At 39.3% G+C, this 24,061-nt stretch overlaps 1 protein-coding gene across 24 annotated transcripts in view; it reads left to right on the top strand.

The window, feature by feature from the left end:
* The first annotated feature begins 1,238 nt into the window (after positions 1 to 1,238).
* Positions 1,239 to 24,061, top strand: part of RBM15 (RNA binding motif protein 15) — a 40,985-nt gene continuing 18,162 nt past the window's right edge. For 20 of the 24 annotated variants that reach the window (XM_087960008.1, XM_087960022.1, XM_087960017.1 and 17 more), the window contains exons 1-2: positions 1,239 to 10,139; positions 11,132 to 11,180. In XM_087960008.1, coding sequence (XP_087816134.1) covers positions 2,365 to 5,175 — 2,811 coding nt within the window. In that variant the 5' untranslated portion in view covers positions 1,239 to 2,364 and the 3' untranslated portion in view covers positions 5,176 to 10,139; positions 11,132 to 11,180. The remainder of the gene's footprint in view (positions 10,140 to 11,131; positions 11,181 to 24,061) is intronic. The other 4 variants (XM_087960031.1, XM_087960030.1, XM_026678083.2 and 1 more) reach the window with 4 other exon arrangements.

Consider the following 24,061-nt stretch of genomic DNA (forward strand, 5'->3'; position numbering starts at 1 on the left):
TGCATTCAAGAAAAATAAAAAGAACAGGACAAGGACGGTAGGCACGTTGGTGCACTTATGCAGTCTACTTGCTGTGAAGCTTCTCCCCTTGGCCAACACAATGTAATCTTGGGCACGGCAACCTAGTTTGGAGGGAAGGTTTCTTGCAGAAGTAACTATCAACCCTGTTTGCTTAGAATCATTGCATGATGTTGGAAAAATAGACTACTTGGCCCCAATTTTCTCCTCCCCCATGTTATTACTAAAGTAAGCAGAAGTGGTTTCTCTGAGGACAAAATAGACTACTTGGCCCCAATTTTCTCCTCCCCCATGTTATTACTAAAGTAAGCAGAAGTGGTTTCTCTGAGGACAAAATAGACTACTTGGCCCCAATTTTCTCCTCCCCCCATTTTATTACTAAAGTAAGCAGAAGTGGTTTCTCTGAGGACAAGTAAACAAGAGAAATGGCTGGCAGCTCATAAACTGCACTGGAAAACTTTTACCTTGAGAAAGATGTTCTATCTAGCTAGTAGTTATCAGTCACAATTAACTTGTGAAAATCATGAATATGTCTGCCCCCCAAAATTGTTCCAGTAATCTCACTAAAGAGGGTAAAAATAACATCAACCAGAGTGATTTGCATCTTATGCATTACTTCCATTTTGTGTTTTGAGTCAGTCTGGAATTCCCGGAAACTACATGAACAAGTCCCCCAAAACTTTCAGCACCACTTTCCCTTTCTATCTGGTGTTTTAAAGCAGAACTAGAATTCGCAGTCTCTCAGGTTTCTAGCGCAGTAAATCTAACTACTTCCTTAAACTGGCTTTCACTTCCGTACTTTCCATTAATTTCAGCAAATTTTTGCAGTACTTTTAACACATTTGCTCATTTAAAACTTTGGGAAATTTCAAATGTGATTACAGTATAATGGCAACTTTTTCTGCAGTCCTAAATAAAGCACATTAACAAGTCAAGACAGTTCTGTAGTCCAGATCTCTGTTGTTTTACTGTGCTAAAATCATACTTAATGTTTGCATGGCAATTGTACGAATAAATTAAATAATTTCTGGGTCATGGTATCCTGTTCCCTGGAGGATATAGGGATAATAGTACCAATAGTACCAGTATTGCCTTTGCGGTTCGTTTTCTTTTTAGCGCTGTATTAATTTTTATCCAGCGAGCCTTCTCAGTAGACTGGTTTTTTAAATTATATTATTATTTGTAAATGCTTTCCTTGTTACGGCCATTTAATGGGATTTATGGAACGAGATTTCCGAAAACGGCAACCAAACTGCTTTAATAAACAGAATAGCCCCGGCCGTGCTTCGAAACATCCAATTCTTCCAGGAAATTACCTATGACGAGTGGCTGGATTTTATCCCCGGCGCGGTGTTTTCTATTTTCCATGTGTTTTATATTCCTCCTGTTTTATAGCCTGTTTTATTCTTTTTGTAAGCCCCCACCAGAGTAGCTTGGCGAGGCGGCGGCCTTGAGGAACGAATTTGAATGGATTCCGGATAAAAACGCTTTGCTTTTTGGACGGGGTTCCCAGATGAGAGAAGGCAGACTCGGATCCTTTCCGCGATCCACTAAGCCCGTGTTTCTCAGCTTCAACAACCCAGATGGGTGAACATCAACTTCCAGAATTTCCTCGCCAGCACTGGGTGGAGAAATGATCTGGCTGGCGGGTGGGGAGTTCTGGGAGTTGAAGTCCACACATCTTAACATTTCTGAGGCTGAGAAACGCTTCCCGCCCAGACGAACACGCGCCCGCGCTCGCTGGGAAAAGAGAGACGAAACGACACCCATCCCACAAGTTTTTTCCCGCCTAAGTTAAAAAAAGGAGTCGAAGCTGCGTCCATTGCAGAGCCTAAACAGAAAACCAGCTGAGGCCAATGCCCCCCCGCCCCCGCCGCCATCTCGTTCGACTGTCAAACGCAAAGGTCCCACGTGATCAGAGCATTTTTGCGCGGGTTGAGGCCGGCGGAGAAACTGGGGCCTTCCACAAAAACCGTCAATGAGAGCGTGGAAGTGGGTGTGTGAAACAAAGAGTTGGTATTCCTGCTTCAACCAATGGGGTGGAAGTTCTTCCAGTTCGGACCATTACCGCTCAAGAAATCGATGAGTGATTGGCCGTTCATCCAACGGCCTGTGAAAGTAGCTTTGGGAGGCGAGATTTCCGTTTCCGGTGCTTGCAAGCGCTTCAGATTCTACGCTTTTCTTCACCGACAGGTCCTTTGTGCAATGAAGGCGATGGGCTCCGATTAAACTGCCCAATGCCTGCCCAGTGGGCGGAGTTCCAGCCCGCCGGAGGTTCCAAGATGGCGGCGGGTGCGTGAGGCGTGATACTCCGCGCGCGATTCCCTCTTGCTGGCGCTTGCCGCCATGAAGACCAAGGAGCGCTCGCCTGCCAAGGCCAAACGGTCCCGCGGTGGCGAGGATTCTTCTTCGGCGCGGACCGAGCGGAGCAGTAAGAAGCCCAGCAACGGCGGTGGGAAATCTGCGGGCGGCGGCTCGGGCGAGGGCGGTGGCGGCAGTAGTCGGCGGAGCCTTCATCTGGAAAAAGCGAACCGGGCCAGCAGCCGTGAATATGAAACGACCGCGGTGGGAGGCTCTGGGAGCGGCCGCCACGGCTACAGCGGGAGCAACAGCAGCGGCAAAAACGCGGAGTCTTCCTCCTCGCGTGGCAGCAGCGGCCGCGGCGTCGATTCCCGCGCGCCGCCCTCCGACTCGGCCGGCAGCAGTGAGTACAAGACGCTAAAGATCAGCGAGCTGGGCTCGGCGCTGAGCGACGAGGCGATCGAAGACGGCCTCTTCCACGAGTTCAAGCGCTTCGGAGACGTCAGCGTCAAGATCAGCCGCCTGCCCCCGGGCAGCGGGTCCGGCGACGAGCGGGTGGCCTTTGTCAATTTCCGCCGCCCTGAGGATGCCCGGGCTGCTAAGCATGCTCGCGGCCGCTTGGTCCTCTACCATCGGCCGCTGAAGATCGAGGCCGTTTATGTAGGGGGCAGCAGCGGAGGGGGAAGCAGCCGGCGACGCGGCAGTCGTTCCCCAGCGATTTTGGATAAGGAGTCTCCCTATGGGGCCTCAGCAGTGGGGGTGGCGGGGACATCTCCTGCCACTATCAGGCACCCTGCAACTAGCGCCACCCAGAGGGCCCTCTCTCCTGCTGGCGGTGGAGCAGGCTTAGGGTACAGAGACTTCCGATTGCAGCAGCTTGCCCTTGGGCGTCTGCCCCCGCCGCCTCTCCCCCGGGAGCTGGAAAGAGAACGAGACTACAGCGGTTTCTATGATCGGGTGAGGCCCGCGTACAGCCTGGATCGAGTGGCTGGAGTGGCGGCCGCTGCGTTTCGTGGCGTTGGTGCAGGCACGGCCACTGAAGAAGAGATTAGTCCTGAAGATGACCAGAGAGCTAACCGCACCCTGTTTCTGGGTAATTTGGATATATCGGTTACAGAGTCAGACCTTCGTAGGGCTTTTGATCGCTTTGGGGTTATCACTGAAGTGGATATTAAGAGGCCAAGCCGGGGTCAAACTAGTACGTATGGGTTTCTTAAGTTCGAGAACTTGGATATGGCCCATCGGGCTAAGCTTGCCATGTCTGGTAAAGTGCTGTTGCGCAATCCTATTAAAATTGGCTATGGTAAAGCAACCCCCACCACGAGACTCTGGGTGGGTGGTCTGGGACCCTGGGTACCATTGGCTGCTCTTGCCAGGGAGTTTGATCGCTTTGGTACTATTCGTACCATTGATTATCGTAAAGGTGACTCATGGGCCTACATCCAGTATGAGAGTTTGGATGCTGCACAAGCTGCTTGTACCCATATGCGTGGCTTTCCTTTGGGTGGGCCAGACCGTCGCCTGCGTGTGGACTTTGCCGACACTGAGCATCGGTATCAACAGCCCTATTTGCAGCCTTTGCCACTTCCACCCCCTGCTCACTATGAGCTGGTAGCAGAAACATCAGCTTTTGGAGCACATCGTGGAGCCCCACCAGATCCACTCCGAGGTGCTCGGGACAGAACACCACCACTGCTCTATGGTGACCGTGACAGAGACTTATATGCTGAAACAGAATGGGCACCTCCTCCACCTCCAGTTCGGGACCGAGGCAACCGAGCAACTGTGTATGATGCACTTGAAAGTCTGGAACGGCGTCGAGATGGTTGGTCTCTAGAAAGAACTCGTGGGGAAAGAGAGCTTGGTAGTAGTAGAGACCCACCTAGGAAGCGAAGGCTAGTGGAGGATGGGGGTCGACATTTGGACCGATCGCCAGATAGTGAACGTTCATCTTCATCTCGTAAGCGTCATTGCCCTGCTATAGCCTCTCCTCAAGATCGTAGTCCTGAAACAAGCTTAATCAGAGACCGCTATAATACTGATACTGATCGGCCCTCTTCTCGCTTACTCTTGTTGGATCGTCCTTCACCAATCAGAGAGCCACGTAAGGGGAGTTTGGAGAGAGGCCAGAGTGAGAAACGGGAACATAAGAGCCTGGTGGAAAAAGAAAGAAAACATCGCACACTTGCGTCAGCTGCCATCCAAGAGTGCAAGAGTCCAGCTAAAAAGGATGAGCATACTTCTGAAGGGAACAGTAGCAGTGGATCTCGGCTGAAGCCACCCCAAAAACAGCAACAGCAGGATGGAACCTCAAAGTCGGGATCATCTACCAAGCTCTGCCTAGCCTGGCAAGGAATGCTTCTGTTGAAGAACAGCAACTTCCCATCAAACATGCACCTACTTCAGGGTGACCTCAGCGTAGCTAGCAATCTGCTGGTGGAAGGAACAACTGGTGGCAAAGTGGCCCAACTAAAGATCACGCAGCGTCTTCGTTTGGACCAGCCCAAGTTGGATGAAGTTACCCGCCGTATCAAAGTAGCAGGACCCAATGGATATGCTATTCTCCTTGCTGTGCCTGGTACCACAGACAACCGAGCCTCATCTGGGGCTGGTGAAGCTAATACCACCTCTACCCAGCGGCCATTAAGAAACCTAGTGTCCTATCTTAAACAAAAACAGGCAGCTGGAGTGATAAGCCTCCCAGTAGGAGGCAACAAAGACAAAGAAAACAGTGGGGTCTTGCATGCTTTCCCCCCCTGTGATTTTTCTCAGCAGTTCCTGGATTCTACAGCAAAGGCCCTGGCTAAATCAGAGGATGACTTTTTGGTCATGATCATTGTTCGTGGTGCATCTTAAAATCCTAATGCTTTCTGTGCTTATCCTGCTTCATACAATTCCCCTTCTTCCAGTGTCTCCCAGGTGCTAAGCCTTAGCCAACACCCTAAGTATAATTTTAGATGTGTAGTTACTGTTATTTTCCCTTTATTTTCTACAAACTCTAGAGAGCAGATATACTAACTCTTCATTAGGCTACCCTCAACTGTCTTGCTAGTGAGAGTATAGCAAGAAGAGATGGCCTGCTTTCACTAAAATATGAAACATTGAACAAGCTTGCCTTCCTCTTCTTTTTGTTTTACTTTTTAACTTGTCCTTGTTCATTTCACAACTTTAAAGTAGGTATAAAATCTTGTCCCTTGCTTACATTCTAAATTGCCATACTTAAAACATTAATGGTTTATGCCCGTTCTGAGTCCTGCAGCTTCCATAAAACTAGTTATGATTTCAGAATAATTCCTAGTTTACAAAATGTAAAATTGAATTGAATTAACTCATGGCTGAGTCCCTGATATAGCTGATATTAAGCCTTCGTGATGCACTGTAGTTTTCTTTCAATTGGGTTTTCAGTTTTTGTTCCCAAATTCAGAGAAATGCATACCCTTGAAGAATTTCCTAAATGGTATTTGGTTTGTTGATTTTTTAAAAACTTGTGTGCATTTAAGGGTTATAGTTGTAATGAGAGCTTTACCCATGAACATCATGAACTTCTGTATTCAAGAAGCAGGTGGTTACTGGTATTGTTTTCCCCCATTATTAAGTGTAATAGGCACAATGAATTCTAAAGTATAATTTGGGAATGCAACTTTCAAAGATGGCACTTAACTTTTGTGAAAAGTTCTGCCACATAACCATTTCAATTATTCTACCCCTGTGGAAATAGAAAGGAAGCTTACCTGCTCAATATTTTTCAGGTAAACTATAATAGGCATTATGCGAGGTTTTATAGTCTGGTTTGCACTGTTTTAATCTTGACACTTTTCCGTTCACCTTGTATTTATAAACGTTGGGGAAGCAATTCAGTTTACTAAAAAAACATAATTCAATTGAAAGTAAGCCTTTAAAAGCAGTTCTTATTTTTTAAAATATGAGAAGACTTAGCAGGAAAGAATCAACAATTTAAATGTGTGACTTTTTGCTTGGTCTCTTCTTTACTCCAATATTTTCGTTTGTAAAGCCACTGTACAGTAACAATATGTTTCTCTTATGTAACCAATTTTCAAGTTTGAATAAGTACAATTAATTGAAAAGTGGCTTAGTGGGAAACATGCTATTAAAGTATTTTTTTCAAGTAGAGCCTCACTTCTGAAACTATTACACCCTTTCACTTTTTAAGAATATGGGTACAGTAACCCACAATTCTGAAATACAAATTGAAAATATAAATTGTTCTGTGATAAATGAAACTTGGAACTGAATCAAATTAAATCTAGCTACTATTATAGGCAGAGTCACTAAGACAGATTTGTATTGCCTATACTGCATAATATTGGACTATCCATATTACTGCATTTGTCAAATGCAATATGCTGATGGCTACATAAAAAGTTTTCTTAGTGTATTTATTTGGAGAGGGAATTCGGTCTTTGTTAAACTAATATGTTAATTTAAAAGCCATCCTTGTATTTTTTTTGAAAATCTTTTAACGTCAGATTTGAAAGTCAAACTTGTTGGAAATAGTATGCATACTGATGTGCTCTCCTTGTTAAAAAAATCCTTCAGAGCTTGAATTTGAGGTAAAGTGAACATACTGCCATTTTAGGCAATTTTTGGGAACCGGTGTTGGAAAACCCTACACCATGGATTTCTTTTTCTATTTTAATTGAAAATTATGTCCAATGCTGCTTTTGATTTGAACTGGGTAAAGGGTATGTGAAATGGGCAATTAAGATTTTTTTTTAAAGAAAGAAGATAGTCCATTAGTAGCTATAGAAAGAAAAAGAACATTAGGAGTCCAATTTAGACTAAAATGATAACCAACCTTGGATGGCTCAGCACTTAGTTATAGCTGCTGTAGCATTGAATTATATGCTTTTTGTTTGTATTAGGATAACAGCAGTGCAATTATTCATTTGAGCCAACCTCCAAGACTTCAGGATAGCAAAAGTTAAGTTTTGTGACACATCTGTATGCAGATAAAGAGGATTGTGATCTTTTGTATATGGTATTATGAAGCCTTAGGGCAATGTATATTTGAATGCTCACATGTTCAGAAATTTGTTTCCAGAGTTATAACATTAGGATGGAGAATGTGTTTTTTCCTGAGAGTCACTTTATACCACTTTTGGGGGAGATGGATAGGAAAATCTTAACTGGCATGTTGTCTTTAGGATTTAAATTCTATGATTGGAAACTTAATGGGTTCCCCCTCCCCTTAAAGTTAACCAGGAGCTTTGCAATTTGATAGTTCATCATACATGGTTGGCTGTCAGTGGAGTATCAATTTAAGGCTACTTCATTTACCAAGATCCACTTTTGTGTTTATATAATTGCCTCCCAATTTGGATTATCTAAATTTGGAACACTGGGAGCCAATTTTAACATTTTTAAAGCCAATATATTTAGCATGGGTCTTTTCTTACCAAGATATATAAGGGGAAAAGAAGAAATCTTCCTTAGGAATTTCAACAAGTCATAGGAGTTTGACTACATTTTAAGAGTAAAAGAATGTAGGAATACATCTGAATTGGATAAAAATGGAAAAGTTAAGGGTAGCCACTTAAGCATACAAAAGAATAATCCATATAGGGTACCCGAGTGAATGGCTTGCAAAATTGTAAAGTAATTTGATGTGTTAATTTCCTTGCCTTCGGTTTTTTCCCTATAGAGTAAACAATATTAGCTGCTCCAGATGTGTCACTGAAGATAAACATTTCCCTTTACATTATCCAAACTAAAGTATTTTGGAACAACTAGAAAAATGCACACAGATGTGGGATGAAGAGAATCGGACGCATATTTTAGCTAGTTTTCTCCAGTAAGTAATGAGTCTGTAGTTGGAGATAACATAGCAATATGAATACTTACAAACAGAACACTAAATTTCATGTTCTTGTTTGACTTTTTGAAAGTGAGAGAAATTGTGTGAATTGTGAAAATTCAGTTGATTTTTCTCTGTATGTTTTTTTTTACTAGTACAGTTGATTTTTTTCCCAATCTCTACCTTATATTTTAACTCCCTGAACTACTATTTGTGCATTTATATACAGATGTTAATTCATTTCAAAAGCTTTGTGCCAGTGAAGGGTGATTGGTGCTTTCAGACATTACCTAGAACATTAATAGCCTTGTAGTTTGAACAGTTATCTTTGTATGTAGGGGGAAGACAGATCTCTTGTAAACATTTGTACTGAATAACCTCTTCTTTCCTCCTGAAAGCAAGGCTAGTGAAGTGCTGAAGACCACAAGGGATTCCAAACTCTAATGGACCTTTGCGAAGAAAACGTTGGCTTATGTGGAATTTACATGGGCCTCATGGAAGAAAGCTTATCTGTTTAGTATTTGTGCATTTTACTAAAATGGCAGCTTAAAAAGTTGTGTATCTGCTATTTGTGATGCCAATGCCCATGTTTTAAAGTGGAAAATTGACCTCTTTGCTTTGTGCTGTGTACACAAGATTTCTGCAAAAGTAAAGGAAAAAAACCCGTTTTTATGGCTCACACAGCTTAAAATAGCTGTCACTCAAAACATGCGCTCACAGTCGAGCTGATTTTGTTTCATTCTAAATAAATTGTTTCTTTTGAGGAAAGTGGTTTTTCTGCCTGGAAATGAATTGACGACAAACCTTTGACCCCTTTGTTTGCAGCTGTGGGGGTACTTTACAACTGCTCCTGCTGCTCCTTCTCCTCGATCTGATAGTTGTGGGTCTCAGACAAGAAACAGGGAAACCTTCGCTTTGATATTGACCATCTTTTATATCAGATCTGAAGAAATCTAGTTTGTTGTGTTGCTGTGTCCTCTTGTGTACGGTGAATGGGGATCAATGGCTGCTATCTCCTCATCTTTACGAGGAAATGGTGCTGTTGCTGGCATGCAAGAAGCAGGGAAAGCATCTTAAGTCTCAGAACAGTGTACAGATCTGGGACTTTGTTGATTTTGAAGAGCTGGAGTTCCTGAATTTTAAGTTCTTGATTTATTTTGTTCACCTAACTTGTTTGGCCTTAGTTCTGATTTTAATTTGAAGAAAGTTTGAAATTGCTTTGCATCTTGCGCATAACCTTTTCACCAAATTGAAAACAAAAAGAAAAAGTAACTCATTAAAAAAAAATTAAATGATAGCGCGTTTCCAGACACAGTTGGAGAGCTCCTCCACCACCAGGGGCTTTTCTTCAGAGTTATGCAGTCCTGGGTGTAGTTCTGAATTGGAAGAAGAGTTCCTGAGAGCTAGAGCGCTGTCATTTAAAACCTGTACAATTGTTATTGGTGCTCTTGACCCGTTTTGAAGCAAATGGTCTACACACCTTGGATGTGCATGCAACCTTGATCGTTTCGTAGGTACCACTGCAAACTAGTTTGTAGTACAGATGATAACAGGAGGAAAAAAAAGTGGTGAAACTTTGAAAAAAAAGTGCCATATTTCCTGCATTTGGGGATCTTGAGCTTTGGAAAGCTGTTCCCACTGTGCAGGAGTACAACTCTTTGCTGCAGGAGACTTCGGGGCACAGTTGACTACACATCACCAGAGGTCAAGAGGAAGCGAACAGTGCTGCACCTGCATCGTGGCTGCAGAAACTGCATTTGTTTCCCAAGTCTCTTAGAATTAACTAGTTGCCATTTGACATGCAGATGGAAGACACCTTGAAATGCAAGCTTGCTCTGGTTGCCTTGAAATTCTTAACCTGTTGTGGATAAAGAACACTAGTGCGGTCCTGTATCCATGCAGAATGATTGCTAGGCAGCAGGTGCTTATCAACCAAGGATGCTACGATTGTGTTCCACAAAATATGGGTTCCCATGGCAAACTGCTGTATAAAACTCTTAAACAGGTAAGGGGGTTTTAAGAGGTCAAAGTGAATTGTAATTATAAGGAACTGGGTTGACTGCTTTTAGGCTTTGCTCATTGTAGCCTTCCAAGTTCTTAAATTATTGGTTCTTACTAACTTTTACAGTAACACCCCCCCCCCATACAATGAGGTTTAGTACAATTAAGTATTAATTTGAACATCTAATGCCACTTTCATATTGATTCCCGAACTTTTTAAATGATGTAAGTAGTTGTGAGAGCTGAGCATTTATGGTGACATTTCTGTTCAGTAAATTACAGAAGCAACTGAGAGGCTTATATCCAATCAGTAATCTCTAACAAGGTCCGTGCTATCCTTTCTCTGTAAGAAAAGTAATGTAAAATAGGTGGATGTGTATATCTGGGTACATACATAACAAAACAAATATATGTAGTGATTGGTCCCTTTCCTCTGTACAGTGAAAGACAGTGGAATGTGAAGAGGTCAGTTTTTAGATAATATAATTTTTTTCAATAGTTGATTGAGATATGACTAGAAATACAATCTATATGTTTATGGAATGCTAGAGGATATCAGTAGAGAAGCTACTTGGCAGAAATAGTGATAATTAAATAGTTATAATTCTAAACTTTAGAATTTTTCTCAATTGGTAAGTAACAGGTTCCATTAAGTATCATCCTTTATTGGAAGAAAGCAGCTAATTTTAATAAATAGATGAAAAGGTGATTGTAATTTAAAAAATTGTATTCCTAACAACAGCCTTGCTCCCATCTACTCAGAAGTAATTCATGTAAAATGGAATTTACTGCTTCGTATTCCTCTATAGAATTGCAGATTTTCTAATGAGGGGATGATACAGTTGAGTTAGCAAACTGAAGAAGATTCTTCAGATAATTAAATCAAAATATTTGATGTATTTTCCCTTTTATTGTTCAACCCAGTATATAACTGCAGTGCATTTGGTGCTGGGAAATGCTCTTAATAGCTGTTCCATAATAGTTATTTCTTCACAGGATTTGTCAGCCCCTCTGGACTGATTAGAGGGACATCTTTATCTGAAAGGTAACTGTATTTTTTCCATAAAAATGAAATACTGCTTAGGTTGACTTTGATTATAACAAGAATATGAAAATGGATGTAGCTATATAATCATTCAAAGCAGACTTGAGAAACTTGTGAAACTGCATTTCCTTAGAGCACTGTCTTAAAATTATACTGTAAAACTAAAGCGGAATACCATAGTTTTAATATTAAACAGCATTTAATATACTAATTTTAGAAAATTCTTACTAATTTCATCAGAGAAGAAAATTATCCCACTAAAATCAATGAAATTGAAAAAAAAATAACTTTGCCTAATACTGTACATAACTTGTACAGTTAAAGACAGCTTTTAGTTGCCAGTCCAAATATTAGGATTATACAGTTTTAAGATTTCAGACAGTGAGTATTTCATTAACCCGGCAAATCTAAATGAAATATTGCCCTCATCAAGACATACTCTGCAATAATACATAATCCTTACATTTCTCCAATTTTCTAGCTGAATAACAAACCTAACTTTGTTTTTCTGATTTGTGTACTGTAATAGATATAGTCTTAAAGAAGATTTTGGAAAATAGCTTTGAATTAAATCCATGTAAAATTCATGTTTCAACATAACTACAAAGATTCTTTGACTACATTTAATGTCATGATAAACCAAGATTTGTAATATGCATGACTTTATGAAGCCTTGGGATTATAATATATTATCTAGGAAAATAGGTTTGTATAGCTTTTAGTTTGATTGTAGTTAGTCACTGAATGCTCTGGTGTTTGCATTAATTATACTGTAACTTGTGTTTTGAATTGGCTTGTTTCAGAAATATTTATAATTGATATTCAGTCAGAATCTCTAGTTCATATAAAATGAGATGCTCTGGTTAGCTAAAGTTAAATGTTTCTACAGGCATTCTTGGGATCATGCAAAAGCAAAGATCTTGGCATTCTGTGATTAATGTACACCATGCAACGATTGACTGTGTCCATAGTTTATTTTTTAGGCTGGCAAATGAAGTTAATTTTTTCTGCACAAATTTAACAATGGAGCTAAGATTTGCCTCCATTATTTTATCCCACATATGCTTCGATTGGGGGGAGGGGAGCCTTCCTGAATGTGACATATAAAAGTTAATTGATCAGGAATTATGGCTGCTAATTGGCAGAAGTTAAATAGGACATCACTAGGAAAATAGGGCTTCAGGCTAAACCAGGAATTCAAAAAGCATTCCAGAAGATAATGGTATCTGTAATGGTTGCTAGAAACTATGCAATTACTGGGATAGTTTCTGCAGTTACTGGGATAGAATCAGGTTTAGTTCAAGGATATTTTTGCATTTTTATAACTTTACAAAGTATTTTCACAAATACTTTGATTCCAGATTAAGCATATTTAGATAAAATCCTTTGAAATCAGTGAATCTTTATTCCTGATTAATTTGCATCAAATTGATTTCATTTATTCTAGTCAAATAATTTAAATTTGGATCTAACTGGAGAATTATTTCCAGTTTAAAGTTGCATTATGTGTAAAGGTTTATCACGCATAATGAAAGTATAAGATTTGATATAGGATAAAATATTCATAGTGAGGATGCTGTAATCCCATCTATAGGTAGAATTTTTGAAAGGTATGTGAGAAAGCAAGATCTCAAAGATTTCTGCTTTCATAAAAAAAAGCCTAGCTGTTATGGCAATGAAAATATGAATAATTTCAAGAGAAGAATGCATAAATGCACAATCTTCAGTGGTTGTAGAGTTGGATTTTTTAGCCTGGATAATTTCTTACGTCATGTGAACCAGACTGATTTGTGCAAAAAGAGAGAAAGGGAAGAAATGAAAGAAAGAAAAAGAAAGAATGCAACTATATAGTTTTACACAATTACATTTGATTTGAGCAGAGAATACATAGCTGTTCATTTAAAGCCAATTACTATTTAGTATAGCAGGTGGGGTTGGAATCAAATTAAAAATATGAAAAGAAGAAAAATCTTTGCTTATATTCCTAAATTAAATTTGCATGCTTCTTGTACAGGTTGAACATTTCAGGCAAATCCCTGGTGTTTTCAAGTACATTACTTACTGTCCCCAGTTACTGTCCCCAGGAGCCTGAATGATAATCTTGGTGTTAAGTCTTCAAACAAGGCAAATGGAAATGCCTGCTGCTGCTAGGTTCTGGTGATGACAGACTTTGATTATTAAGGACAGTAATGATTGGGCTCAAAGAATAATAGGGCATACAGGGCAGGCATAGAAGACACGAAGGCTTCTATCTACCACTGACAAGACATGCCTGGGTACCAAGACATTCAAGTTCCACTGAATGCATTTTATACCTTTGGGATGTAAAAAGGATTCAGTGATACTTACCAAGATACCTTGCACTGTGTGTTGTGTGTGTTTATTTCTGCTTTCCATCATTAATTATATACTTAATTTTTAGTCATAAAGATATCTTCATTACTGAATGAATCTGAAGTATTTAGGAAAATATATCAGAGGTTGCAGTTTATAAAATTATTTATTAGATTTTTTTTACATTTATTACCTTTTAAGTAACTCAACATACATAATAGTCCTTCCTTTTATTTTTCCCACCATAATAATTCTGTGAGGAGGATTGGGCTGAGAGAATGACTGGCCAAAGTCACTCAGTTGGCTTATATGTAATTCGGTTTTTATTCTTGGCCTTTGGGTCAAGATCTCCTGGCAATATTTTCAGGAATGGTTTGTCCTTCCTTCCTAGTACTGAGAGTGCAGTTGGCCCAATGTTACTCAGTTCCAGGTTTCTCAGCTCCTAGTTTAGCATCTTAACCACCAGATCTAACTGGCTGTATGTATTTTCTATTAGCAATTTCATTGTTCATTTTCTGGGTTACAGTTGGTGAACAAAGTACCCTCACAGTTTTTGGAATGGAGAACAGGATTTCAATTTATTTATTTCAACTTAACATATAAAAATAAACAGTAAAGATGGCATATCCCCAGCAAAGGAGTTCAATGACTCTACCCCAGAACCTGGAAAAAGAACCAGATTTTTAAGGCCATCCAGAACAGCATCCACCTTGATCTCAGGCTTATTCTAGTAGGCAGGTGCTGTGACAGAGAAGGCATGCTTCTGGGGTCCTGTTAGATTGCACTACTTAATCAAAGGAATCTGGAATGCCCCAACCCTGTCAGGTTGAAATGCCCAGGCTGATGCCCAGGAATAAGGTAGTTTCTCAAGTAATCCAATCCCCTACCAAATAGATCTAACCAGCATCTGAATTGCACTCAGAAGCAGATTGGAAACCAGTGCAGCTTGCAAAAGTGAGGCACCACTTGGGCAGAAGGGCATATCTATTACTGACTGCACCAGTTGAAGGTTCCAGTGAGCTCTTGAATGGCAGCCGCATGTAAGATGCATTGCACATCAAGCTATGATATGACTATGTCACGAATGACTGTCTAAAGAGCCTTTGAATGTAGGAAATGATGCAACTAGTGTGCCAGATGAAGCTGTTGAAGAGCTTTTGTGGCACAGCTGTCACCTGCGCATTGAGCAGGAGCTGTGCATCCAGGAGAGCCACACATTGCACACCACTACAAATTGGGGGAAATGAATACAGAGTGAATACAAACTAAATACAGAATTAAGAGCATTCTGTTTTTCAGATTAAATGGTTAAAAGAGCAATGTGGCAGAAAAGATACTGTTTATTCTAATTTTTTAGGTGTCACACCATTACATTATCATTTTAGCCAAATATAGGCATGCTGAGTGTATAAGAAGGGTTTTTTTTAATCTCAGGATAAATGTTTTTTGGGTTGAAAAGGCAGTGTTAACAGCTAATTGACTTAGCTGTTGGAAGTGGAAGACAGCACAAAAATAATTTTGAGGATATATATCTCTAGTTCCTTTTTAAATCTATTCATGGTGCTTTATTACGGTGGATAGTGATATTTTTACTACAAAAATTGAAATCTGGGCTGCAAAAATCTGAACAAGCATCAAAGAGTTAATTATTTTCTTGCTCACTGTGCTGCTGTCTAGTGGTTGTTTGGATAATTGCAGACCGGCTATATTTCTATGCTATGCTGTCAGACAGGACCTAGTGACAGAAGAGATTGGGGGCAGTAGAGTGGCAGCACAATTGAAACATGAAATGCCCTGGACTTAAAAACATCACTGTTTCAGCAGTTTCTGATATCTAATGTTTGTTTATAAGGAAAAAGATCCCCCGAATTAGAAATTCCATTAATATATTGCTACCCACCAAAAATGTTCTCAAATATTTTGGCAAGCTTTTCAGAAAATTCTAAATGACTGGAGCAAAGTGTTGGAGACCATTTAATTCCCAGATTAAATTGGATATTTTTTTCTTGCACCTTTGTCTACTTATGTCAAACACTAAGGGGCTTTTTTTTTTGCCAGCATGGAACTGAACAATTTTAAAAATATCAATGTTTTTGTCAGGCGTGAAAGACCAGGTTCACACATGAAGAATCAGCTAAATTAATTTATTGCTCAAAGCCTATGCACAGGCTTCAGTTGGTACAGAAGTCAGTCAACACCTGCTTAGAATTAGATAAAGGTCAATGGTACCCAAGGGGAGTTTGGACTTCGTTCTCTTGTGGCTACTACGTAGGGTTTCTAGGCTGTTCCCTCTTTTCACTGTCCCCCCCCTCCCCTCATCCCTTCTACAGTTTTAAAGGCAAATTGCCTTGAAGAAATGTTAAGAATTGATAAGGTTACAGAACATTATATGAATATTTCCATTGATCTATTATGTAAGATACAATATTGAATCTAAAACTTCAAGAAGGCTTCTGATAGCATCCTTTTTTATTTATAAAAATATATATATAGCTGGGTGGTTTACAGTTACATATACAGTTAACGCATAAAAAGTTAAAACCAGACATTAAAACCATCTGGGGAGTGGTGGGGAAGTGGGATCTGTTATTCATTTTGTTTATAGAAGAACCAGGTAATTATTTAGAGTTCAGTACTGGGTTAAGCTGCACTTCAATTAAAATTTAAAAAAAAAACCACTAAAATATTTGCTGGAAGAAAGTTAGAATTAGTCAAGAACCACCATTCTTTATGCTGTCTATATTATTCTAAGCACCCAGATTGTTGGGGACAATTTGTTGACACTAAACCGCTTAGGGCTGTAAAGCACCATGAAGCGGTATATAAGTCTACGTGCTATTGCTGTTGCTATTCAGGAAAAAAGGAGAAATAAGTCTGGCTTGAGAATTATTTTTAATATGATCTACAATCATGATTCTGATGTATTTGATTGAAGATAATTGGGAAGCATCTTATTAGTTGCATCGCTGCCAGCCCAGGTTAATAAATGCCATCTAAAAGTTTAGTTTTTTGAGTTTTAATTGTGGGTATCAGTACTTATGGGATTTCTGCCTAGGACAATCTGATACTCTCCAGATATGCTGGAATTCCCAATCAGGATGATATCTACCAAAGAGACAAACTCTTTTTTCTTTTATCCCGGTAATTTAATGGTATTATCCCCAACTTGAAAGGAGTAGTTGAGAAATTAATAGCTCAGAATCAAAATGAATATGGATACCTCAGATTGTTACCTAGTTTGGAGCATGGGTTTGAGTTCAAGTGACTGTGGTAATGAGATGCATTCTGGGTGGTTCAATGAACCATAAAATAATTTTTGTGTGTATGACTAAAGTACATGCATATTTATTCAATTTACCATGAGTTTAGACTCTTCTGGTTTGCAGATGACCAAACAGATTATATATAATCTTCCATGTAAAGAAAAATCACATTACAACTTGGTGTATTAAAGATTATTATCAGTAAACTTAAAATAGATAATAAGTGCTATTATGTAAATCTATAATTGTGATAAAAATTTAGACTACTATGTGTACTCTCAAAAAGAATCTAAATCAATCCTTTGCCATCATATTATAGAAATGCCCGTATATTTTTATGTGTAGCTCTAAATCTTCTTATCAGCTTAAGGAAGCGATTCCAAGTAATTGAAAAGGATAAATATCAATTGCACTCCTTTTAGATTTTTTGTCCTATTCAGGGGTCTCCAACCTTGGCAACTTTAAGACTTGTGGACTTCAACTCCCAGAATTCCTCAGCCAGCAAAGCTGGCTGAGGAATTCTGGGAGTTGAAGTCCACAAGTCTTAAAGTTGCCAAGGTTGGAGACCCCTGCATAGATAACTATTTCAATCCAAGGAGGAATAGCTCACAGCTTATAGAACAGAACAAACCCTTGGTTCTGTTTTCCTACTGGCATCCCAAAGGTGCTTTTCAAAAGTCAACTTTGTTTTTTTCCTTGAAGACATTTTGCTTCTTATCCAAGAAGCTTCTTCAGTTGTGATCAAGTGGCAGGGAGTGGTTCCATTCAAGTTTCCTTTTGGAAAAGCACCTTTAGGACTACCATGATCTAGAGGACTGAGAATCTCCACAAGCATTTACCCTCTGGCCATATTATCAATGTGATTGAGTAGTGGGGAGCAGTTTGCCAGTTTACTATTAATAGTAACAGAAAAACCAGAATCTGCAGCGATCCTTAGGGGCAGGGGTATTACTACCGGTTTGGTGATTATGTTTTGCACTGCATGAGTGTGTAAAAAACCTTAGGCTGTGCCGCCTGGAGAGCTGAAAAGCGCGCGGGTGTGCAGTGTTTGAAAAGCCTCTTTTTTCCTGCTTCAGCTATGCTGAGCAAAGCAGCTGAGGTGGAAAAAACAGGAAATAAAGGACAGGTAAGAGCCCGGGCAGGTGGGTGGGCCAAACAGCAGCAAACACAGAACCGGTTTGGTGTTTGCTGCTCTTCAGAGCTACTGGTTCTATAGAGCCAGGCAGAACCGGTAGCATCCCACCCTTGCTTAGGGGATGAAGAAAGCTTTATTTTCTCTCTAATCCAGCTCACAGTCCTTGGAGATGTGAATGGAAAAAGGGCAGAAACCAGGAACAAATGTGAATTGTGTGACTGGAATGCTGTAACCAGCGGTATGTGTGTGTGTGTCACTGTTGGAACTCCAGAACCATTTCATAAATAAGCTTTTGGGGAGGGTGTCCATCCTAACTTCAAATTATGGTCACTAAGTAACTGTTAAATGAGGACTATATTCTAAAATAGCTCATAAGTCTTTTATGAAACTTGGTGTTTTATTTTCAATAATCTTTCTAAGTGTATCTCATCTCATGGTGTGACACAGAGTTCTGCGGTCGCATATGAACAGTGTGGCCTATATTCATGCTTTTCAGTTAAGAATTAGCTTTTATAGCACCAATCAAATATGCAATCCTGTAGTTTTACGGCAAAGAAACTTAGCTTGATATATTTTTAAACAACTCACTGTTAGAGGTGTCCCATATTATGGAAGAATAACTGCCAGCATCATTTCTTCTTGTACTTCATACACTAAGTCCTTTCTTGCTGATGTTTTCAGGAATGTAGGGATTTGCAGTTCTTTGGAAAACAACTTGGATCACATGAGAGTGAAAAGCAGCCATGTCTTTTCACAGGATTGTTCAGTCATGGAAAATGGTGGCTACCTAAAACAACAATAACTGCAGACTGCAGTTACATTTGTGGCCTTGCATGCTTTGAGATTGTTGTTTTTTTAAAAAAAAAAAATCTAATCCAAAGCATTCTACAGCTTCAGAGAATCGTTCATGTACCTTGATTCTGAGCATAGCAAAATATTGCATCATGAGGAGGAGTGGGACACTTTATAAACATTGACAAAACAAAGTTCTAGGCCACTTTAAAGAATGATACTTCCCCCCCCCCCCCAATAATCTTTGATCTTAAGTATAGTAAAGGAATTGTGTATGGACATCATTCTGTTCATTGATAACTTATGGTATGAGGTACTGCACAGAACTGTAATCACTATCCTACCCTGTTTCTCCAACAATACGGCCTCCCCCAATAGGAAGTCCCAGCATGTTTTATAGGCATGAAATGAAATTAAGCCCCTCCCTCCAAATTAAGGCCTATATTAAAACATGCGAAATGGGGGAATGGTGGGGGGCTTGCCGTTAGGAAGTACTTTTGTTGCACACCCGGATATGGTGCTGCCTGCGTTGACCCGATACGAAGTGCCCCACCAACACCGAGGTCAACATCCAAGCCGTCGCCGCCCGCCCGAAGATGCAAGGTGGGGGAAATTAAGTCACCCCGAAAGACGGCCTAGCCATTTTTTCGGGGCTCAAAAAAAAATAAGACCCGGCCTTATTATATGAGAAACACGGTAGATATAACTATTGCTCAGTCATGCTTATTTTTTTCACAATTTTTTTCTTCTTTATGTTAAAGATTTTATGTTAGAATGAGTTTGAATCTAACCAACAAGTGACATGTTTGAACACAGTCAATCTAGCAAATGGAATCAGAATGATAATGCTGGTAAACGTAGTTTACTTTATATTAGAAATTCCCGTCCTATTTATTACTTAAGCAACATATTTACATCAAGCTACCCTTTAGAGACAGGCCTCACAATTGGCTGATAATCTGAGAATGAGCCTGCATAATCATGTGTTTAAAGTCTATAGAAAGCAGTGATGACTAAGGTACATTATGGTGGGACAGTGGTAAAAATGTCCACTGATAAAACATTTAACCTTTCCAGTGAATGTGATAGTGCAGGTGCAGCAGATTTGAAAAGAAGGAAAGAGCCAGGAAGATGTCACTTCAGTGCATGTTGGTACTGTATTTCATTCATTTGATTTAAAAAACCATTCTAGAGCTAAAACAGTTAGCAATTGTAAATATAAGGAAAAGCAGATGACTTGTATTTTTCTTCCCATTCGGATGAAAACTGGGAATTGGTGATTCTAAAGATTATATACAAACATTACAATATCATAAATCATATAAACACACTTTGACAAGTTGAAACAATGCTTTTTGCAGTATCTGCATGGAAAAGTGGCAATATTCATAAATAAGCACAAATCTCATAGTGGTTAATTAGACTATTAGAGCAGAATTTCAGCTGACATAAATACCTTGATGACCACTCTTCACACTGGCATGCTTGGAATCAAGATTATTTCCCTTTTGTTAAAGAGGAACAAACTTATACTGAAAAATCTGAGGAACCAACTATATTTCTTGCTATGTTTGTAAAACAATCTGTAGATGAATCAGGTATTTTCTGGGTAGGTTTAATCAACTGATTTTGTTAATATTGGGATCCATTTCCATACTTTATTTTTACCTCTATATGCCTCACTAGAAGATTCTCATTCAAAGGGGGCATTTACCAGCAAATAAACAACTTTTAAGCTTAACAAATGAGTGGAATGAGGAGTGGAATGATGTAAGCAAATATTGCATCATTATAATTCAGTTTTAGGGAAATGAAACTAGTAGGCGCTCTTAATACTATCGGTCATTATAGAGCTGCACATTGAGACGTTGAACAAGCCAGATAATGGCCAAAAGCCAAGTAAGATAATGAGCTAAGCCTGAAACTGAAAAGAAACTGTTGAACATATGAGAAACGACCATAAATGACTGAAGGGCTATGTTCCTTTAACTGATATTGCCATCAGATAAAAATAATACATTCTACTGTTTTCACATGCAGTTGCAGCAATTGCAACTGCTAGAGTGTAAATACGTTTTTGTATTGGTCAGTGAGTTCCTTCATATTGCTAGGAAATTAACAGTTGTAACCAACCAAGCAAATAAAAGACACATGACACAAGAAAACAACTATACACTAGATTCCAACTGGAAACATTAAATATATAAAAGTGCCTTCAACTTTGGCCCTTTTTTCTAAAAATTTCACAGCAAATGTAAGTATAAAAGATATAACATTATGCAAGATTTAATAAATCTGTTAAGCTGGTTCAGTGTGAAAAAGTTCTATTCACTAAGTAAAAAACCTATTTCACATGCTCCATATTTCTTATTTAGAAGCATGTGCTTGTGCAGTATATAATGCTTTTCCTAGTTTAGGCAAATGATCTTTAAGGATAATAGTGGATAGAACCTTAGATATGACTATTTTATTTTTCTAGCCATTGGCCTGTGTTGAATTTCGACTATATGGTCAGTGGCTGTGTTAGCTTGGGAATTCCAGCCCAATGCATTTGTAAAACAGCTACAATTGGTAATGATTATCCAAATTGCATAAGGCAGGCATGTATATTTCCCATTATCTATGAGCTGATTCTTTTTATATTAAAACTGATAAGATATAAAGTACAACAGATATAAAAAGTCTATATAGATAGTCCTCAGCTTACAACAACTTATTTAGTAGCCATTCAAAGTTACAGGACTGTTGCAGTATCCCCATGGTCATGTGAACACAATTCAGACACTTGACAACTGACTCATAACAGTTGTAGTGTCCCGGGTTTATCTAAACACCTTTTGTGACCTGACAAAATCAGTGGAGAAGCCAGATTTACTTACCAACCATGTTACTAACTTAACTGCAGTGATTCACTTAACAACTGTGGCAAGAAAAGTCATAAAATGGAGCAAAAATCACTTAACTGTCTTAGCAACAGAAATTTTAGGCTTAATCGTGTTTGTAAGTTGAGGATTACCTGTACACCTCTGTTAAAATGCCAGGTTTGTGAGATGTAAAAAACAACAGACCAAGATAAATAACTTCAATTTTTTTCCACCTTTAATATAAACCATAAGCTGTTCAATTGAAAAACAAACAAATTAGAGGGGAAAATAAAATTAAAGCACCTACAATAACATGGTTGCATAAGTGTACCTTAAACTAGTATTTTACTGAAGTATCTTCTGAGTTTATGACAGCATTCAGTCTTTTGGGGTAGGAATTTGGGAATTTTGCCTACTCCTTGCAAAAGTGCTCCAATCTATCAGATTGCTAGGACATCTCCTGTGCACACCTCTCTTCAGGTCACCCTATAGATTTTCAATTGGATTGCCTGGGCCATTCCAGAACTTTGATCATCTTCTGGGGAAGACATTCTTTTATTGATTTGGAGATATGCTTTGGGTCATTGTCATGGTGAAAGGTGAAAATCCTCTTCATCTTCAGCACTTTAGCAGAGGCCTGAAAGTTTTTGTGCCAAAATTGACTGATATTTGGAACTGTTCATAATTCCCTCCATCTTGACCAAAGCCTCCATTCCAGCTGAAGAAAAGCAGCCCCAAAGCATAATGCTGCCACCATCATTCTTCACTGCGGGTACAGGGTACAGAAACACACTGATGCGCAGTGTTGTTTTTACACCATACGTTTTGCAATTATAGCCAAAAAGTTCAACCTTGATCTCATCAGGACCATAAAATCTTTTCCCACATGCTTTTGTCAGACTTGATAATAGGTTTTTGTAAATTTAGCCGGGCTTGGATGTTTTTTCTTTAAAGAAAAGGCTTGCCACCCTACCCCACAGCCCAGACATATGAAGAATATGGAAGATGGTTGTCACATCTAGTACACCATCAGTACTTTCCAGAAATTTCTGCAGCTCCTTTAATGTTAGATTAGCAGGAGCTAGGGTGAGGACGGGGACTCACCCTGTCGTGTGGAGCTCAGGTCTTGAAATAGGTACCATTTCGGTGGGAAGATAAGAGCATTCTGTGATGCCATGTTGGCCACATGACCTTGGAAATGTCTTCGGAGATCTCTGACTCAATGGCCTTAAAATGAAGATGAGTACTGTCCTCTATAGCTGACTGACGACTAATGGAACAAAATCCACAGGGACACCTTTTTAACCTTCATTGTTGCCGTAGATCTCTTGGCAGCCTCTTGGACCAGTTTCCTTGTTTATCAAGTTTAGAAGGGACATTCAGTTCTTAGTAATGTCACTGCTGTGCCATATTTTCTCTACTTGCAGATGACTGTCATCACTGAAGTTCCATGGTATATCCAATGCCTGGAAAAAATGTTTGTACCTTTCTGACTGATACTTTCCAATAAGATGCTTTGTAATCTCTGGAGATCATGGCTTTTGCTGTAAGAGGCAGAGTAGATGTAAAGAAAAAAATAATCTGACTAGAACAGGTGAACTTTATATGGGCTTGATCAGAGTCTAATTGATAGCAGGTATGTACAAGTGTGTATCGCCAACCTGTAAATGACTAACATCACGTCGAATGTTATTGGTTAATTCTGAACACTGACGTAGCCCTATTTCTGAAAAGATGTGCACACTTATGCAACCATTTTATTGTAAGTATTTTATTTTTATTTTCTCCCCCAAAAGACTTAGAATTGTTTTTCAGTTGTGCAGCTTATAAGTTGTATTAAAAGTGGAAAAATTCTGAAGTAATTTTTCCTAGTCTGATTTTTTTTTACATCTCAAAAACCTGGCATTTCAACCAGGGAAGTGTAGGCTTTTTATATTCACTGTATATATCTCTATAGAGATATATGCCTTAGACACCCACCCCCAATTTCTGTCTCGCCTCAAACACATTAGGAAGTGATATAAGTTACATGCACATATATGTAACAAACCACAATGATTTTTGGATCTGAACAAATGCAATCCTATTATATAAACTTTTTAACATGTAAGATAGGCACATTCATATAATAATTCAAAGGTTTTCTTTCTACTTTTGGGTAAGTATTCCTTGTTGGACACAAAGCCAATTGCGTTTTCTAATTCTGGTAGCTATTGATACACCTAACTTCCTCCAGTTTCACATTTTAAAGAGATATTGGGAGTACTGCAGCCATAAATTTCCCAATATGGGGCCTTGTGGATATTGGACTGTAAGTCCCACCTATTAGTTGAAAACTCATAATCTGACATTTCTAGAAAACATTATTTGGAAAAGGTTGGAGTAAGATCAAAGGAGTGAAAATGACTTTCCGTTCTCAAACCTTTCTCTTAGATACAGTAAAAGCCTCAATGTACACGTATTCCTCGACTTACAACAATTTGTTTAGTGACC

This window comes from Notechis scutatus, chromosome 3 (genome assembly GCF_049901735.1).
Source record: "Notechis scutatus isolate UNSWTSFEM ecotype Mainland chromosome 3, rNotScu1.2, whole genome shotgun sequence".
NCBI lineage: Eukaryota > Metazoa > Chordata > Lepidosauria > Squamata > Elapidae > Notechis > Notechis scutatus.